Genomic DNA, 18,442 nt, shown 5'->3' on the forward strand with positions numbered 1-18,442 from the left:
TGATTCATCATATTAAACAAATATGATTCTTGGGGTGGGGTCCGTCTATTTTATTAGTAACACCCAAACTTTCCCAATGCACTACTCTTCTTTGTTCCTCCCTATACTTTAAGTAATACATGCATCAAAGTACAGCAAAAGGTTTACTACCAAATAATCTAAAAAATCCAAGGCCAGAACTAAGTAAAGTAGAATATTTTCTTTATTTAAACTTCTTAAACTGTTAAACTTAGCATTTGCCTGTAATCTCAGCACTCAGGCTGAGGCAGGAGGATTACTATGAGGCTGTATACTGAATTTCAGACTAGATTGGGTTCCCTAACAAGATCATGTTTTTTTGTTTTTGGAGACATGGTTTCTCTGTGGCTATGGAGCCTGTCCTGGAACTAGCTCTTGTAGACCAGTCTGGCCTCCCGAGTGCCAGGATTAAAGGCAAGCACCACCACAGCCTGGCCAAGATCATGTCTTAAAAACTCAAAATAGACGGAAAAAAATTCCTATATAGGTTTGGCAAAATTTTGTCATGGTGAATCCTGTCACATTTGGTTGGCCAGAGGCCCCTTATCTTCGAAGTTTCCTCTGAGTAAATTTCCATGTAGAAATCTTAACACTACCCCTCAATTATAAATATCCACTTGTCTTTTTGGAGTCAGGTTCAATCTGTGTCTAAAAGTTAATTTTAAAATCTTTATCATCTTGCATGTTTCACTTTTTGTTTCATTTTTCAAGACAGTGTTTCTCTACATAGAGCTGGCTGTCCTAGAACTCATTCTGTAGACCAGGCTGGCCTTGAACTCACAGAGATCCGCCTGCCTCTCTCCCCAAGTGCTTTAATCCTGGCACGCGTTTCATTCCTTTGGAGCTGGTTTTACTTCTTGGTGGTTCTGCAAAAATTAGATATTCAAGTAAGCTGTCTACTATATTTTGAGGAAAAATAAAACTGATATTCACAAATACATCTTAGAAATTTATTTTGCTGATCATTTTCTTAGCCTTCTAAGATACTAACATGGTAATCAGACATAAATGGCAGTTTTTATTTTGAAGTCTAATTCCCAACAGAGACTTTAAGAAACAGAACAGTAGACAGAGGAAGGTAGCCTGACACAGGTCTGACAAGCCTATATCTTGGTCAGCCACAGTGGATCCCTAAATATCTGTTCAGAAGTTTGTGAGAGGAAGAGGCTGTAAGCATTTCCAACAAGATCTGGAGAGAGAAGCTTTGTGATGTATTTGAAGATCACCACAAAAGGCAGTTTGACAAGAATTCCCCACATTGAGACCTACCACCTCCGTAGATTTGCCTCAAGTTCTATTTACACATTACCTGTATTAGTGTTTAGTCAATATGTGAGGGTTAAGGGTGTAGTGTTGTGGAGTTCTTGGCTAACACTGTCCCAAAATGATTTTAATGTCTTTGTAGCCTTTGCTGCCCTTGACATCATGGCAGTCCTCCTGTGGTCAGCCTCCCAGGTGCTAAGATTATAGGCATGAGCCAGTACACCAGCTATATTCTTTACACACTGGTTATTCTTAAGTTGGCCAGGCTAGCCTAGTCTACTGAGCCCGTGAGCCTTCTGCCTGAGTTAGAACTACTAGTGCCAGTAGTCTGTAAAAATGGAGGTGAATTTACTTACTCATGAGTTCTTTTTTTCTTCTCTGTGTGGGCTAGGCGTGGATACTCAGGGCCTTGTGCCTGCTAGGCACATACTCTCCCACTGAATCACACCCTGGCTCACTGACTTGTCAGTTAGGTACTGGCTGGAGCAAGGCTGACTTGATTAGCCCAGGAGTGACTGTTACTCACACAGTTTAGAGAATCTGTGTCAGTTCCATAAGGGCATTGTTCCTTACTTTGAGGAACTGATATTCTAAGGCAACTTATTTTTAAATGAGAAATCAAAAGCTATAAAATCCACCATTTTGAAGGGAACTGATTCTCACAGGCTTTGATGTTTACAGTAGGAAAAACTGGAAAAGGTGCTACACTCATCTAGAATGGCTTTTACTATTTTTATTCATATTTTGCCCTTTCTTGGAGAAATTAAGGCAATAATACATTAGCATAAATAAAATTGGAACATAGCCAGTTATTCTAATATAAGGAATGTTAGCTGGACCTTGTAGTGATATTTCATTTGTATTTTAATAAATAAAGCTTGCCTGAAAATCAGAAAGTAAAACAGCCCCACTGGTCAGCCTTACAGACCAGGCAGTGGTGATACACACCTTTAATCCCAGTAGCCACACTAGTTTGCCAAACTGGGCGGTAATGGTGCACGCCTTTAATCCCAGCCCTAGAGAGGAATAAGGCGGGAGAAGACAGCTCTCAGGTACAGTCTCATTCTGAGATTCCTAGAGGCAGGATCCGCCATTTCAGACTGAGGTAGAGCTAAGAGTCAGTGGCTGGCTGTTTTGCTTTCCTGACCTTCAGGCTGAACCCCAATTTCTGTCTCTGGGTTTTTATTAGTCCTGCTACAGGATCTGGTTGTACATCCAGTACTGATAAGGCTAAGGCAGAAGATCTAGAATTTCAGACTAGCCTGTTGTACATAGCAAGACCCCGTCTCAAAAGACCAAAGAGGTAGGCATAGTGGTCTATGCCTAAATCATCAGATCTTTGGGTTAGAGGCAAGTGTACCTGGAAGGTGGCAAGGCCATCCTCAGCTACTTAGCAAGTTCAGGGCCAGACAGGGCTATAAGAGACCCTGTCTCCAAAAATGGAAGGCAGGAAGAAAGGAATGGAGGAAGGATCCAAAGAGGGAGGAAAAGGAGTGTGACACATATACAAGTTCTTCACTATGGGGAAGATGGGGTCTTCCTTTTTTGCTCAGATTAGCTTCCTCCAACTGCTGAGTAGCTAGGACTATAGGTAGCTGCCACTGTAGTTGTACTCAGCTTTAGAATTTTCTCAGCAACAAAACAAAACAAAAAAATCAACTCTTGCTTCCCATGATGCCTCACCAAGGGAGCTTCCTTTGGCCAAATCTTCACTGTTAGCTCAGTCTCCTTCTATCTCAAAACCAGCAGTAGCTTAGTTGGAACAACTTACAGCCCTGCGTGTGACCCCAGAGGAGGCCAAAGAAGTCAAGAAAGTCTGCTTTTATTTTGGCCTTTTTCAGTTTTGCTTCCTGTTTGATTTGCACTTAGGTCCTTGTGTGCCACAGTGAGAGGGTGTTTGTAGGGCACCTGGCTAGTTCACTCTATAGCTCCACTCTTCACAGCCTGGAAAGTTACTTCGTTTACATTGTGAGCTTTCCCCTCATCCCATCTCAGCACTTCAAACTCTCATTTCTAGTACCTCTAGTGCCAGTAACTCCCTATATAACTTTTGTGAGTGCTTTAAGCTTTTTAGACTGCTGTTATTAACAATTTTACTTCTTTTCAGAGTGCTAGGGTCTCAGGCTAAGTAAGAATCAGTCCCCAGCCCCACATTTGGAAGTAAGGGTCCAAGCTTAGAGGACTAGGAAATCCTCATGGGGTTTCCTGCCTTAGCTTTCCCAAGCAGCTGTCATTTCATTACCTCCTCAGGTTCTCAGCCCCCGTAAACGTCCCTCTCCATGGGCACACAGTTTTCTCTCACGAGTTTCTCATCTTCAGAGACCTCAATTCAAATTCACAAAAAGGCAAAAATTTCAAGTTTATCAATACAACGTCTATTGTCAAAACACACAACCAAAGATCTTTCTAGGTCCAATGCAGCGGACACAGGTAAGAGAACAAAGCCGTGCACTCAAAAGAGTAAGAAACAACTTCTGGAGCTGGAGGATGGATCCATGGTTATGATCACCTGCTGTTCTTCAAGAGGACCCAGGTTCAATCCCCAGCACCCACATGTGGTTCACAACCATCCATAACGCTACTTACAGAGGATCTGATGCTCTCCTGTAGCCTCAGCAGATAACAGCCATGCATGTGTGGTACAAAGACATACATGTAGCCAAAAGCCCGTACACATAAAATAAATTTTGTTTTGTTTTTTGAAACAGGGTTTCTGTGTAGCCCTCGCTGTTCTGGAACTCAGAGAATTGCCTTGCCTCTGCTTCCCAGTCCTGGGATTAAAGGCATAAGCTATACCACCTCATGGCAAATAAATAAATCTTCAAATAAAGAAAGAAAAAAACCTTCTAGTTGTTGGCTAACTATTTGCCTTGAACATTATTTTGAAAATGTATGGTTTTATCATGAATTTTATCTGGAGTCACAAGCCAAGTTCAAATCCTAGCTTTCTTCTTAACCAGCTCAATGACCCTAAACAAATGAATGAGTCCTGAGTCTCAAGTTTCTTTGTATCTGCAACGGGGGAGCCTAAAACTCCCAGGGAGTTGTCAGGGATTAAAAATGAGTGTATGAAGTACCCAATACAGCCCAGAACACACAAGTTCAACTGTAGTAAACCATGTGTAAGATTCCCTATTTGTACTCTTTTCCTAAGTTAAGTCTGTGCTGCCCTCTCCGTTTCACTTTTTGCCTCAGAAGCAGTCAGACCCACATGCTTACCCAATGCAGCTGTCAAATAAAAGAACTAAAGGGCGGACATGAACCCATCGGACTCGTGGAAGGAACCAGCCAACACCAGTTCAAAGGGATGATTTCACTGCTGGTTTTATGTTCCAGAATGTGGGATGAGAAGCAGTTACACCTCAGGAAAATTCCCAGTGCCTTGGAGTGTTCTGGCTGACCTGCTTTGCCCCGTGTCCTACTTATCTGGCTTGACAAAGAGATGGGTAGACACCTTCAGCTTGGGAAGAACCTTCATTCTGCCACCCTGTAGTAATGATGGGATTCCTCCAACTTCCTCTGTAGCCATCTAACAGTAGTAAGCGCAGGCCTGGCATCAGTTCATGCTCCCCAGATGTTAATTTTTGGGACCAAGTACAAAATCTTTGGGTGGTACTCCACCACCACTGCTCTGTCTCTCTGTTGTCTGGGAGCCAGAGAGGGGATGCACCCCAAGATTGGAACTAGCCTCTGGGTCTGGTTTGCTGCGTTTGGCCAGGTCCTCATTATGAGCCTTGCGGATGTGGCGGTAGAGATCCCCTGACTGTGTGTAGCTGCGTAGGCAATAGCGGCATTCATAGGGTCGCTCTCGTGTATGCACTGTGGCATGTCTCCGTAATGTATAAGAACATGAGAAGGTCTTTCCACATGTCTTACAGGTAGGAACATCCTCTGTAAAACTCCCAAAGCTCCCTGGAGCTACTTCATACTCAGAAGCTGGGTAGAGTGGCTCATGCAGGGCTGGTGGTGCAGGCAAGGGTGAGGTCACCAGTCCTCGATGATACTGCCCAGGACCAGGCAGCAGATGGTATGGTAGATGAGATTCTGGAGGCAGGAAATGGTCACCTGGCCCTACCTCCTCTAGTCCTGTTGCCCCTGGCTCCTCAAAAGTGTCTGGCTGTGAAGACTGTCCCCCATACATTGCACCTCCAGATGCGAACAGCCCTTCAGGTCCCTGAGGCTGTTCCTCTGACAAGTCAGTCTCCTCATCAGAGATCACAATAGCTTCTACTTTCACCTGGACCAGTTCAGCTTCAGCTGGGGCTGGAGCCTGGGACAGAACTGGGGCTGGAGCCGGGGGTGGGGCTGGAGCTGGAGTATAGAAGCCTTGCAATGGTCCTCCAGTATCCCTTGGTTCCACCACTCTCAGACTCTCAGGAACCACATCAAGAGGAGTCAAGGGCTCCACGGAAACTGCTGGAAGGCCAGAAGAGAAGTAGTTTACAGGAATGGTCTCTGTAGAGCTACTGGGGCTGGCAAGAGAGACAGAGACATCAGCCACTTGTGGGGGAGGTACCCGCAGATGTGGTGGGTCGACTTCCATGCTTGGTTGTGTAGTGTCAGCACCACCGGATACTGGTGGCTCATCTGCAGAATGAGCAATAGGTAAGGGAGTGGCTGGACCCTTCCATTCCTCTTTGCTCCAGCGGGCTGATGGCTCAACAGATGCCAGTAAAGGCTGGGGGCCACGAGAACTTCCTGACAAAAACTCCATACTAGCAGGATTGCTTTCCTCTTCCTTCTTGGTACTGTCTGCCTCTGCCAGAGCCCGGGCTTGCAACCGTTGTTTACACACCTTAACGATGTCATTCATGTGCAAGTAGCTGGCTGCAGCCAGCACATCTTCTAGAGGGGTATCTCCCCTAAGGGCCAGCTGGCCAGCATACATGAAGTCCAGAAGCAACCCAAAGGCTGGGGCTGTGACAATTTCATTGTGAATACACACCAGATCCCTCTTGTCCAATTCCCGCTCCTTGTAGAAAAGTTGAAAGAATGGGCTGCAGGAGGCCAGCACAGCCCGATGGGCCAGGAACTGGGTGCTACCAACCATCACAGTACAGTCACAAAGGAAACCCTGGGATCGTTGTTCCCGCAGGCTCTGAAGCAGTTGCTGACTGTGTTCTGGGAACTCCATAGCACCCCAAGAAGGGGAAGGGTGCCCAAGAAAGTTCCCCAACAGTGGTTCCCTGGAAAGATAAGTCTGAGTTAGTTCAGGTAATTTCCACAGCAACCTCCACTTCAGCCCTTAACTAGGGCTTACCACCCAAGGCCTCTGGCAACACATTCCCCCCTCCCCCCCAACCATGTTTCAGTTAACTGCCTGTCTTTCTCTCAGGTCACACCCAAAGACCTGTTGGCTCCGCCCCCTAGACTAACCTTAAGCATCGTCCCCGCCCCTATTCAAAAAAAAGCCCTGCCCCCGGAAGTCCCGCCCCTAACTAGCCTCTGCTTCCTCGGTCTCAGACGGTGCCTTCCAGTGACTCCTTCAACTAGGACTGTCTTTCGCGCCCAAGCTTTCCAGGGTGATGCCTTCACGCCCCGGTTCCGGAACTTCCTGCGCTTCTTCCTCTCACATTCCAGGGATAAGGACTTCGAGCGTAGGAACTAGCAGAGAAAGCTGAGCCCTCAGCACAACCTAGCAGCCACCAGGAAAGCTCCGCCCCTTCCCACCTTCGCTGTCCTAATTGGCTTGAGCTTGCCCTCTCCCATCGTGGATTGGCTCACCGTCCACTACCCCGCCCCTCGGTAACCGGCTTCTCCAAATGGGTAGTATCTGCCATCGTTCAGGCGTCAAGGCTCACGATTGGTTGTTGCTCCTGTCCTAAACTTTTTCTTCCTCATCCCGCCTTCTTTGTCCCAGACCCCTCAGGATTGGCTGAATTTCTTTACTTACCTGGTTTTTGTAGGGCGGTTACGCGCCTGGATGGGGCACGAAGTTAGCATCTGCGTAGTGTGTCCGGGAGTAAATAGCGTGTTCCTACCGCAGAGTTCTTAGGAGACATAGTGTGTAACGTGTAGGCTCTGCCGAAAACAGTGGGCAGTAAACCATACTTCTCAAAAGTGCAGTTCACTCCTGTGAACTTCCTCAAAAATTCCGGCATGCCCCACTTAGTTCTAGGCTCAGCAGTGGTGTCAGAGAATGACCACTTCCCAGGCGCCAGTACAGTGGACAGGAGTGAGACAGAGTTTAAAAATGTCTTGGTTGTTAGAAATCTTTTCTCTACAGTTCCAATGATAAACCAAGGTACTAGACCACCAAAGCGCCCTTTGGGCTCCAATGAATTTATTGGATTTACAGAGCATAGGTAAGGGGTTAAAAGAGAATGAGTGAGTCACCCTAGAAGTCCCCGCTGGAAAGTGTTTACCTAGCATAAATGATAACTTTCCTTACAGCCTCATAGACAGAGCCCCCTCCCCAGTCATCCTACACCTATATATATTTTAGCGCCTCCTGGAGATTCTGGGCCCTGTGCAATTAGGGAAGAATTGTATGCAACTGGTTGAGGGGAGTAGCTGGATACTCGGGTGAGTCCCATGACTGTCCACAATACCTCCTCCTATAAGGGAAAGTCAATAGGCAGCAAACCCACCTGAGATGATCTGCCTGCAGACCTAGCCAGAGCCCTGAAGATGATGGCAGTTTGGCTGAGGATAGTCCTGTATGGGCTCATAATCCACATGTTATGGTGTATGTTTGCAATACCAGCATTCAGAAGGCAGAAGACAGCATCAGAACTTCAAGGCAGCCTGAACTACATAGTTCCAGGACAGCCTGGACGACATAAAACCTAGGTGTAGATGGTATGCACTTTTAATCCCAGCACTTGGGAAGCCGAGGCTGTGAGTTAAAAGCCAGCCTGGTCAATATAGTGACTTCCAGGCAGGCCTGAGCTACACAGTGAGCCCCTTAAAAAAAAAAAAAAAAAAAAAAGAATCCCAAGACTGGAGGGTTTTCTTTCTTTCTTCCTTTCTCCCGTTCTTTCTTCCTTCCTTTTTCTCTCTCTTTCCTTCCTTACATCTGTTTCTGAGCTATTATGGGCTATTGTTTGGACTGAAACATGTAAAGAAAACCCGATCTCACACATAGGCAGCTGGAAGAGGATTCCCCAAGATCATGAATGTTTCTTCCTCCACACCACACTTGGAGAGCTGTTCTAAGCTCTGAGGTTCCATCTACACACTTTTCAGAGAAGACATGATGGTCTGGCAATGCTCTGGATTTTTTTGGTCAGATTAAATCTGAAGTCCAATATATATTAGTCAAGAACACAGTTTTGGAAGAGGTCAGTTGTTCATAACCTGAACACTCAATCTGGTGTACAAGGCATGTTCCAAGACAATCAGAGTTGTTATACAGAGAAACTCCTATCTCAGAACAAACAAGTAAAAAGTCTTCAAATATTTGCTCTGTGAATGCACTGAATGCATTTTGCCCTTTTTTTTTTTTTTTTGGCAGGGTTTTTCTGTGTAGCTCTGGCTGTTCTGGACCTTTTGCTTTTCTATGCACTTTGTTCCAGCTTTCTTTAACAATTAACGCTTTTTTAGTTTTTGTTTTATGAGACAGGGTTTACACACACAGCCTTGGTTTTCCTAGAACTCACTATGTACACTTGGGTAGCTTCGAACTCACAGAGATATGTCTGCCTCTGCTGGGTTTAAGGGGGTGCGGCATCAAGCCAGGCCTATAGTAAACTATCTTTTTGTTTGTTTGTTTGGTTGGTTTGGTTTGATTTTTCGGTAGAGTTTCTCTGTGTAGTCCTAGCTGTCCTGGAACTTGCTTTATATAAGTGGGAAGTCTGAGCGCCAAATGAGCAGGCTTGAGGGGCGGGGCTTCGTGGGTCCGCCCATGACGTTAGGCTCCGTCAGAACCGCGGAAGTGGCTGGGACACATGGGCGGGACATCTGCAAGTGTTTCCGGTGAGGCTGCTGCCTGCCGAGTTCGCGGCTCAGAGCTCCAAACTTCTGCAGAAAATGTTTTATCACGTGAGTTGAACGCGAGGTGGCGGCGGGGGCCGGGGCAGGAGGAGCCAAGAGACCGGGAAGGGCTGACTAGTCGCTCCTTATTCTCAATGCGTCTGACTTTGTCTGCAGATTTCCCTAGAGCACGAGATTCTGCTGCACCCACGCTACTTCGGTCCCAACTTACTTAACACGGTGAAGCAGAAGCTCTTCACCGAGGTGGAGGGGACCTGCACCGGGAAGTAAGTTTCGCTCTCACCTGTCGTTTGCTGGATGCACGCACAATGAGCCTAGCCTGGAACCTCTACCCAACTTCTTGTCAACGGGCTTGTCATTCATTCTGAGAAACCCTTTCACCCATCCAGGCACCCGTGGCAGCCAGTTTTTGCCAGCTTTGGGCCCTCTGCAGAGTTGGGTAACAAAATTTCCATCCCTTATGTGAGCTCAGACAGTTATGCAAGTGTTTTTGGTTTTTGAAGTGGCTGGCCTCCGACTCAGAGATCTGCCTGCCTCTCAGTGCTGGAATTAGAGGCTTGTGTCATCACCACAGCTCGTTTGTATTTATTTATTATGTATGCAGAAGAGGGCGCCAGATCTCATTGTAGATGGCTGTGAGCCACCATATGGTTGCTGGGAATTGAACTCTGAAGAGCTGCCAATGCTCTTAACTGCTGAGCCATCTCTCCAGTCAATCCCTGTTTGTAGTTTTTTGAGACACCTGTCTCACCATGTTGATTCAACCTAGCCTCCGACCCTGACCAATTCATTCTTCCTCAGTGCTGAGATAATAGGGGTATGTCAGCCTTCTTGAACATTTCTTGTACAAATAAAAGAGCATCATTTGCTCTTACAGATACTGATCGGTGGGCCTGTCTTTTTCTTGGTCATTGAGCTCCCAGAGCAGAAGTTTCATCACACATACACAGATGCCCACAGACTCATGTTGTTGATGGATTGTTAGAGGATCTTCACATACAGTAGCTGTGTTGTTTCTTCCTTCTTGCAGGTATGGCTTTGTAATTGCTGTCACCACCATCGACAATATTGGTGCTGGTGTGATCCAGCCAGGCCGAGGTTTTGTTCTTTATCCAGTTAAGTACAAGGCTATTGTTTTCCGGCCCTTTAAAGGTGAGGTGGTGGATGCTGTGGTCACTCAGGTCAACAAGGTAAGAGCATTCATAGATAGGTTGTGGGATAGTCAGTCTCCAGTCCACTTACTAATTGTCTTAAATCTTTTGTTGTTGTTATTAAGATTTTTTTTTTCTTTCGAGATAGGGTTTCTCTGTAGCTTTAGTGCCTGTCCTGGAACTAGCTCTTGCAGAGCAGGCTGGCCTCAAACTCACAGAGATCCACCTGCCTCTGCCTTCCGAGTGTTGGGATTAAAGGTGTGTGCCACCACGGCCTGGCATTGTTATTAAGATTTATTTATTTATTGAGGCAGAGTTTCTCTATAGCCTTGGCTGACCTGCAGCTCACTTTGTAGACCAGGCTGGACTTGAACTCAGCGATCTGCCTGCCTCTGCCTCTGCAGGTTTTAACCCAACCTGGGTTATAGAGTTGAGACTCTGTCTCAGACAAAGTGGGAATCTGGGATATTATTCAGTGGGTAAAGTGCTTCCTGTGCAAGCATGAGGACTTGAGTTCCGATCCCTGGTACCCTTGTAAAATTCAGTCTTAGTAACATAAGCCTGTAATCCTCCCTATTTGGGAGGCTCAGACAGGGATCACACATTCAAGGCCTGCCTGGGCTATAAAGTAAATGCAAAGTTAGTTAGTGCAAATTAGTGATACCCTTAATGTTTATGTCTTAAACATAAAAGTTTTTGAAATCTAAGGATTATAGCTTAGTGGTTTAGCGCACTGGTTGCTCTTCTAAAAGACCTGGGTTTGATTTCCACCACCCACATTATGACTCACGATCTTCTGCAACTCCATTTCCACAGGATCCAACAACCTTTTCTCCCCTTCATGATCACTGCAAGCAGGCAGAATATTCACACACATAAAAATAATGAAAAAATAAAATAAAAATGTAAAGATGTGGTGGGATATTTGTGTACTGTGAAGATGTATTGCTGTGATTGGTGTAATAAAAAACTGAATGGCCAAAAGCTAGGCAGGGAGGATAGATGGGATTTCTGAGGAGAGAGAGGAAGAGGAGGAGGATGTAGGCAATCAAATTATGCCAGCAAGACACTAAGGAGACATGGAGGGAGTCGGACATACAGAACGAAAGAAAGGTAAAGAGTTATCTGGTAAAATGTAGATTAATAGAAATGGGTTAATTTAAGTTATAAGAACTAGTTAAAAATAAGCCTAAGCATCAGGGTTGTGGTGGTGCACATCTTTCTTTCTTTCTTGTGCACACCTTAAATCCCAGCACTCAGGAGGCAGAATCAGGCAGAGGCCTGCAGATCTCTGAGTTCAAGGCCAGCCTAGTCTAAAAGTGAGTTCCAGCCCAGTCAGGACTGTTACACAGAGAAACTCTGTCTTGAAAAGCAAAACAAAACAAGCTTAAGCTAAGGCTAAGCTTTCATAATTACTAAGTGTCTGTGTCATTATTTGGGAGCTGGCAGGACAGGAAAAGACTTGTTACATAAAGAAATGAAGATTACTGTGTAAGAGAGAAATGAAAACAAACGCTACAATTCAGACTCTTAAGGAAACATGAATAATATGATTAGACATCAGCTAAAGGTGGGAAAATTAGTCCCTGAAAGCCTTTGAAGTGTGACTGATCATTTTCCTCCTAGGTTGGACTTTTCACAGAAATTGGGCCTATGTCTTGCTTCATCTCTAGACATGTAAGTCGGTATACTGGGTGGGGTCCAAGGAGGAGACATAGTCCTATCATCTCTTGACAAAGCCACTTGAAGTGCTAATCTTCATGTCAATTTCCTTCTAGTCCATCCCATCGGAGATGGAGTTTGACCCGAACTCCAACCCACCTTGTTACAAGACAGTGGATGAGGTGAGCGAGGGAAGAGAGTAAGACATTCTGAGACTGTGGGCCTGAGTACGCTTGTGTACATGGTTTTCTCCTTCCACAGGACATTGTGATTCAACAGGATGATGAGATCCGCCTGAAGATTGTGGGGACACGTGTGGACAAGAATGACATTGTGAGTCTCTTGCCTGACTTCTTGCCTTTACGGGGCAGGCCTGGAGCTATTTGGTTAATTTTATTTTTGAGGCAGTGTCTTGATGATATAGGCCAGACTGGCCTGAAACTCATAATCCTCCTGCCTCAGCTTTTCAAGTGGTTGGATTATAAATAAGTCAATACTGTCATTCCCAGCTGAGAGCTGTTGGGTTCTTGTTTTCTTTTCTTTTTTTTTTTTTTAAAAAAATTACTATTTCTGTGCTATTTTTCTCTGAAAGGGGGATTGATGATAGCAGCCTAGAGTGGGGACGGGTGGGTAGAGGATATCCTTGTGCCTTGGCCTCACCTCCCTTTTTACCATTCTTCCTACAGTTTGCTATTGGCTCTCTGATGGACGATTACTTGGGTGAGTGTCTGCCATGGGTGCTGGTTCTGTTCTCTGAAGAAGGGGTGTACAGGAGAGGGGGCAACTGTAGGACTTAATGTCTCAGAGGTGTGTAAGTTCTCATCCTATTCTTTTGGAAGTCCAAGACATATGTCCTTGGGGTGGGAAATCTATGGTTTTGGCTGCCAGAGAGCTTGATGTCTAACTTACATGTTTTTTCCTGATTTATCATAGGACTCGTGAGCTGAGTAAGGGAGCTTCCAGCCTTGTTTGGTCCTGATTTAGAGAATGTGACTTTCCTGCTTGGTACATTGTCTAGAGGTTCAGTCTGGCCACTGTTACGGAGGCAAAGAAGGTCTCTTGTCCACAGGAGGCTGTGGGTACTTCTTCCAGCTGAGCTGTGTTCTCAAGATTTTTTACTCTGTGTTCTAACCATAAAAGGTCTTTGGTTCTCATGGAAATGTTGTCTTCTCTTGGTCGGAATAAGAGCTTTAGTATTGTTGTTATTTATTTGCTTTTGAGATGGGTTCTCAAACCTGTACTAACTTTGAATCACTGTGTATCCTAGGACGTCTTTGAATTCCAAGTGTAAGGACTACAGGTATACAGGGTCATTCCTGGTTTATTTTAAGGGCTGTGAGCCCAGCTGCTCAAAGACTGCATCTTACATAATATGGTCCCAGTGTTAATTGTGTTGAGGTTCAGAAATTAAAGAGCTGTTGCTGCTTGGTGTGGTGACTCATTTCTTCAATATCAGCTCTAGGGAGGCAGAGCCAATCAGGTCTACAAGAGTTCCAGGCCGGCTAGGGCTACACAGTGAGACCTTGTCTCAATAATAACAATAACAATAAAAAGTAAATAAATTAATAAATAGAGAGCTGAAGCATCCAGAATGATGTCAGAACATGGCAGGAGAAAGGCACCGCAATATGGTTCCCTTTTCCCTTTTCCTTGACTGTCACAACTCCTGGACCAAGGTTCTGTAGTTTCTTATCACCCTTCATGTTCTGTTTTATATCTAAAATGTTCTTAATTGGAACTGGGTGTCAGTCCACTTTATATAGTGAGATTCTGCCTCAAAAGAAAACAAAACAAGGGCTGGAGAGAAGGCGCAGGGATTAAGAGCACTGGCTGCTCTTGCAGAGAACCCAGGTTCAATTTCCAGCATCCACATGGCAGCTCGCAACTGTCTATACCTCCTGTTCCAGGGGATCTGACACCCTTAGACGTACATGCAGGCAAAACACCAATGTACATAAAATTAGAGTAAAAAAATATTAAACCAGGTGGTGGTGGCGCACGCCTTTAATTCCAGCACTCAGGAGGCAGAGGCAGGTGAATCTCTGTGAGTTTGAGGCCAGCATGGTCTACAAGAGCTAGTTCCAGGACAGGCTCCAAAGCTACAGAGAAACCCCGTCTCAAAAAAAACAAAACCAAAAAAAAAAAAAAACCCAGAAAACTAAACAACTAGTGTGTGTGTGTGTGTGTGTGTATAATAAAACATAATGTTCTTATTCAGAATTTTTAGAGAATTGTAGGTTCATAGCCAAACAGTTGTAGTGCACACCTTTAATCCTAGCTCTTGGGAGGCAGAGGCAGGAAGTCAAAGCTACACAGGGACACAAAATTGTAAGCTCACATTGCCACCCTTACTCCCCCCCATTTGTTGATAGGGTCTCACTGTGTAGTTCTGATTGGTTTGGAACTTGGAGATTTGCCTGTTTTTGCCTCCTGAACGCTGAGATTAAAGGCATCTGCTACTGTGTCTGACTTTGATCAGTGCTAGGGAAGTCTGAAAGTTAGAATGTCAAATTGTTTTGTTGTTTTAAATATTTTATTATCCTCCATTATATTTAAGCACGTGTGTATGCAAGAGTACAGGTGCCTGCAGCAAGGCCCCAGGTGTAGGATTCCCCTGGAGCTGAAGTTGGAGGTGGTTGTGAGCCACTGACATGCGTGTTTGGGTAGAGTAGTAAGTGCTTTCTCCTGAGCCGTGTCTGCATCCCATGGAAGTTAGCACCTCCCGAACTGGCCCAGGGAGAGTCATGAAGTGCTTTGTGCACAAATGATACAAGTTCCTTCAACACATTATTTGACAATTCCATGATATAGACTTGTCTTGTTTACAGCCTGGTGAAACTGATCAGAGAGGTGAACTAATGTGTCTAAGGGCACACAGCTAATGATATAATGCAACTATGGATTTTTGGTCTTGAGATAGGATCTCACACTATAACCCAGGCTGGCCTTGAACAGATAGATTCTCTTGCCCATGCTCCAAAGGTTGTAATTACATAAATACACGAACATGCCTGGCAAGTGTTTAAAATAAAGCAATTTTCTTCCCTTTAGTTTTTTAAGAAATGTTTTCGCTTGTGTGGCCTTGGCTGTTCTGGAATTTACTCTGTAGACCAGGCTGATCTTGGACTCAGAGATCTGCCTGCCTCTGCCTCCCAAGTGCTGGGATTAAAGGTGTTTGCTGCCGCCGCCACCATCACCTGGTTGAAATAAAGTAATTTTTTCTTTCCAGGGGCTAGTTATTTGGGGAGTGGGAAAATGCTTCTGTGCTGGGGACCATGTTGGCAGGCCAATGACTGAATGAATTCTTCAAAGACCAGACTAATAGAAATGGAGGATTTAGTGAGAGATACAACCAAAGCTGGGGTGGGGGAAATCAAGGATTGTATCTGACACAATGTGTCCCTAATGTTAACTGGGGAGGGAGGGATGAAAAACTCTTTACAGGGTTTAATGGAAATTTCTTAGGTCTGATCAGCTGGGACACCTACCTGTGGGGGCTCTTACTTGGTTAGGTGACACAATACAGTCCCGAGGACTAACTTACAGTATGGGATGCCTGCTGTTGATACTGGCAACCTGTCTCAAGGGCAGGAATGTGCTACTAGGGGTCAGATTTGTGAAAGTGTACATCTGTTCATTAAAGGGTGGAATTCTCTGTATGCTATTAGGATGCCTTAAGATAAAGTGTAGCTATGGCTTGTTAAGATTAATGGGTTCTCAGAGGCATCAGGACCCTTACCCTGAGCTCAGACCCACTTTAATGCCAAAGTAGCTTTGTTCTGAGGACGGAATGGCTCAGCAGTGATCCATCCCAGATGGCACCCACAGCAGCCTCCTCTTTTCCTCTGGTAATGTGGATCTCATTGCTTCCTTCCTGAGCTCTTGCTTCCACTCCAGTTGGAGCAAGTAAACTCTAGGCAGATTATATACAGCTTCAGTAGATATGATATTGCCCTGACAGGCCTGGGCCTTCCTCTGCCCTCTCCTGCCTTCAAGTTGTCAATTGTCGTTTAGACTTATAAATGTGAGCAGTATCAACCAGGAGCCCAGCCCGATGTTAATGAGCTGATAAACTAAGGCTTTCATAGATGGACAGACACTTCGGTGTTCAAGCATGGAAACCACACTGCAAGTCAGTGTAACTGGGAGAGACTCAGCAGGGTCAGTAGCCTAAGGTGGAGTTGCCATGGCAACCCCAGTTCCATCCATCTGGCTTTCACAGCTTAGTTCCAGAGGATTTTCTTTCCCAAGCAGCAGTATTGAGCCCTGAAAGGAAGAGGGGTGAGTCTGTCTGTCCAGGTTCTCATGCAGGAATCTCTCTTCTGGAATAAAAAATAAGGGATGGAGCGATGGCTCCGTGCTTAAGAGCTCTTGCTGCTCTTGCACAGGAGCTGAGTTAATCACCAGCACCGTGTTGCCTGCTCACGACACCTGTTACCATCTCCCGGGGATCTGACTCCTCTGGCTTCCTGGAGCACAGTCTGCACTCATGTGCACACATGCATACACAAATCAACATAGCGATAAGTAGATCTTGGGGTTGAAGAGATGGCTCATCAGTTAAGAGTACTTGCTCTTCCAGCTTTGTCTGTTCTCAGCACCCACATGTTGGCACATAGCTCCAGTCTCAGGGATCTGATGCCCTCTTCTGAATTCCTCAGGCACCAGGTACACACATGGTGCACAGACATACATGCAGGCAAAACACTTATGAAAAAATAAATCTTAAATTTTTAAAAAAAATTTTTAGTAACGTGCTGAGGATGTAACTTAGTGATAGAACATTTTTGTCTAGCAGATGCAAACTTGGAGGTTTGATCACCTGAACTGCATTAAATAAATGAAATTTATTTTACTTTCTTTTCTTTTTTTCTTTTTCTTTCTTTCTTTCTTTCTTTCTTTTTTTTTTTTTTTTTTGAGACAGGGTTTCTCTGTAGCTTTTGGAGCCTGTCCTGGAATTAGCTCTTGTAGACCAGGCTTGCCCCGAATTCACAAAGATCTGCCTGCCTCTGCCTCCCGAGTGCTGGGATTATTTTACTTTCTTGGGGCTCCTATATCTCAGGTTAGCCTTGAACTTGATATGTAGCTGAGGAGAACACTGAACTTGTGGTTCTCTCACTCTCGCCTCCCAAGTGCCAGCATTACAGGTGTGTATCAAGTCACCCAGTTTATGTCCTGCAAGTAGTAAGCTAATACTTTACCAAGGGGCCTGAGATGATGGTGAAACAAGTAAAAGAATTTGTTACCTGACCGCCTGAGTTCAATTTTTGGTCCCCCCTTGCTGTGATGAGAACCCAACTCCTGAAAGTTGTCCTCTGACTGACAACCGTATGCACACATACAGATTTTAAAAAAACAAAACAAAACAAAAAAACACTTTTCGTTTGGTTTTTGAAATAAGGCTTCTCTGTATAGCCTTGGCTGTCCTAGACTCACTTTGTAGACCTGGCTGGCCTGGAACTCACAGAGATCCGCCTACCTCTGCCTCCAGAGTGCTGGGATTAAAGGTGTGTTTCACCACCACCTAGCAGTTTTTTTTTAAAAGGTCAGAAATTGGAATGGAACATGCTAGCACACACTTTTGATCCCAGCACTCTAGAGGCAGAAACAGGCCTATGAGTTTAAGGCCAGCCAGGTTTACACAGTGAATTCTAAGACAGACATGTACACAGTAACACCCTGTTTTAAAAAACCAAACCTCCCCCCAATAGAAAAACAATAATAAAGTTGGGTGTAAGGGCCAGTAGCTGAAATCCTAGAACACTTCCAGTGAGAAGAGAGGTGAGACTGGCCACCCAGAAGCTTGGGACCAGTACTTGGACTCCATCGCCTAGAAACAAGACCCTGCCTCAAAAGCAAGATGGAAGAGAACCAACTCTGGAAAGTAAACTGACCTCCATTTGCATGCACTCTGCCTTCACTCACATACACAAGTTTTTAAAATTTCTACTGTTTTGGGATGAAATAAAATTTAACCTCTAACTTTGCTGGATGCTTTTTCATTAAAGTTTGGGAGAAAAACAGCAGGGCGGACAAACTTAAGTCTCTGCAGCTGTTGGGAGATGATGTTCAGGAAGAAGAAAGAGGGCTATACCCTTTTAAGAAAAAAGCTGGCTGGGTGTGGTAGCAAGCCTTTGATCCCAGCCTTGGGGCAGGGTAGAGGCAGGCAGATCTCTGCGAGTTCAAGGCCAGTCTGTCTAAGAAGGGAAGTCCAGGACAGCTAGGGCTGTAACACAAAGAATCCCTGTCTCAAGAAAACTATTCCCCCCAATCAAACAAACAAAAAAACAAAAGCAAAAACAACAACAAAAACAAAACAAAACAAAAAACAAAAAAACCTGGACCCAGCGGTGGTGGCCCACGCTGTTAATCCCAGCACTCAGGAGGCAGAGGCAGGCAGATCTCCGTGAGTT

The 18,442-nt window shown here is 45.1% G+C and overlaps 2 protein-coding genes across 3 annotated transcripts; one reads left to right on the top strand and one right to left on the bottom strand.

Annotated features, from left to right (window-relative positions):
* Nucleotides 1-184: 184 nt before the first annotated feature.
* On the bottom strand, nt 185-6,976 carry Zbtb3 (zinc finger and BTB domain containing 3). 2 transcript variants are annotated; one of them, XR_015738378.1, is made up of 3 exons: nt 6,725-6,976; nt 4,501-6,467; nt 185-3,604 (listed from the first exon to the last, which is right to left on the bottom strand). XR_015738378.1 is itself a non-coding variant. In XM_085693592.2 (2 exons), the coding sequence occupies exon 2, from the start codon at nt 6,413-6,415 to the stop codon at nt 4,859-4,861; it is 1,557 nt and encodes a 518-aa protein (XP_085549718.1). In that variant the 5' UTR covers nt 6,416-6,467; nt 6,725-6,976; the 3' UTR covers nt 185-4,858. The 2 variants fall into 2 exon arrangements, 1 of the variants encoding a protein (XP_085549718.1); XM_085693592.2 differs by having other exon boundaries at nt 185-6,467.
* Nucleotides 6,977-9,113: 2,137 nt separating this feature from the next.
* Polr2g (RNA polymerase II subunit G) lies at nt 9,114-13,189 on the top strand. Its single transcript, XM_048458341.3, has 8 exons — nt 9,114-9,264; nt 9,373-9,482; nt 10,247-10,406; nt 11,994-12,044; nt 12,146-12,211; nt 12,291-12,362; nt 12,716-12,749; nt 12,963-13,189. The coding sequence occupies exons 1-8, from the start codon at nt 9,253-9,255 to the stop codon at nt 12,974-12,976; spliced, it is 519 nt and encodes a 172-aa protein (XP_048314298.2). The 5' UTR covers nt 9,114-9,252; the 3' UTR covers nt 12,977-13,189.
* The last annotated feature ends 5,253 nt before the right edge of the window (nt 13,190-18,442 follow it).

The sequence above is a fragment of the Myodes glareolus genome, chromosome 7 (genome assembly GCF_982192425.1).
Source record: "Myodes glareolus chromosome 7, mMyoGla1.1, whole genome shotgun sequence".
Classification (NCBI taxonomy): Eukaryota; Metazoa; Chordata; class Mammalia; order Rodentia; family Cricetidae; genus Myodes; species Myodes glareolus.

Bases quoted from the DNA above. Each gene is read 5' to 3' on its own strand.
- Zbtb3 (XM_085693592.2), bottom strand. From the start codon at position 6,415: ATGGAGTTCCCAGAACACAGTCAGCAACTGCTTCAGAGCCTGCGGGAA.
- Polr2g (XM_048458341.3), top strand. The intron at 9,483-10,246 runs GTAAGTTTCGCT...TCCTTCTTGCAG, and splicing joins GAGGGGACCTGCACCGGGAA to GTATGGCTTTGTAATTGCTG. The intron at 12,363-12,715 runs GTGAGTCTCTTG...TTCTTCCTACAG, and splicing joins GTGTGGACAAGAATGACATT to TTTGCTATTGGCTCTCTGAT.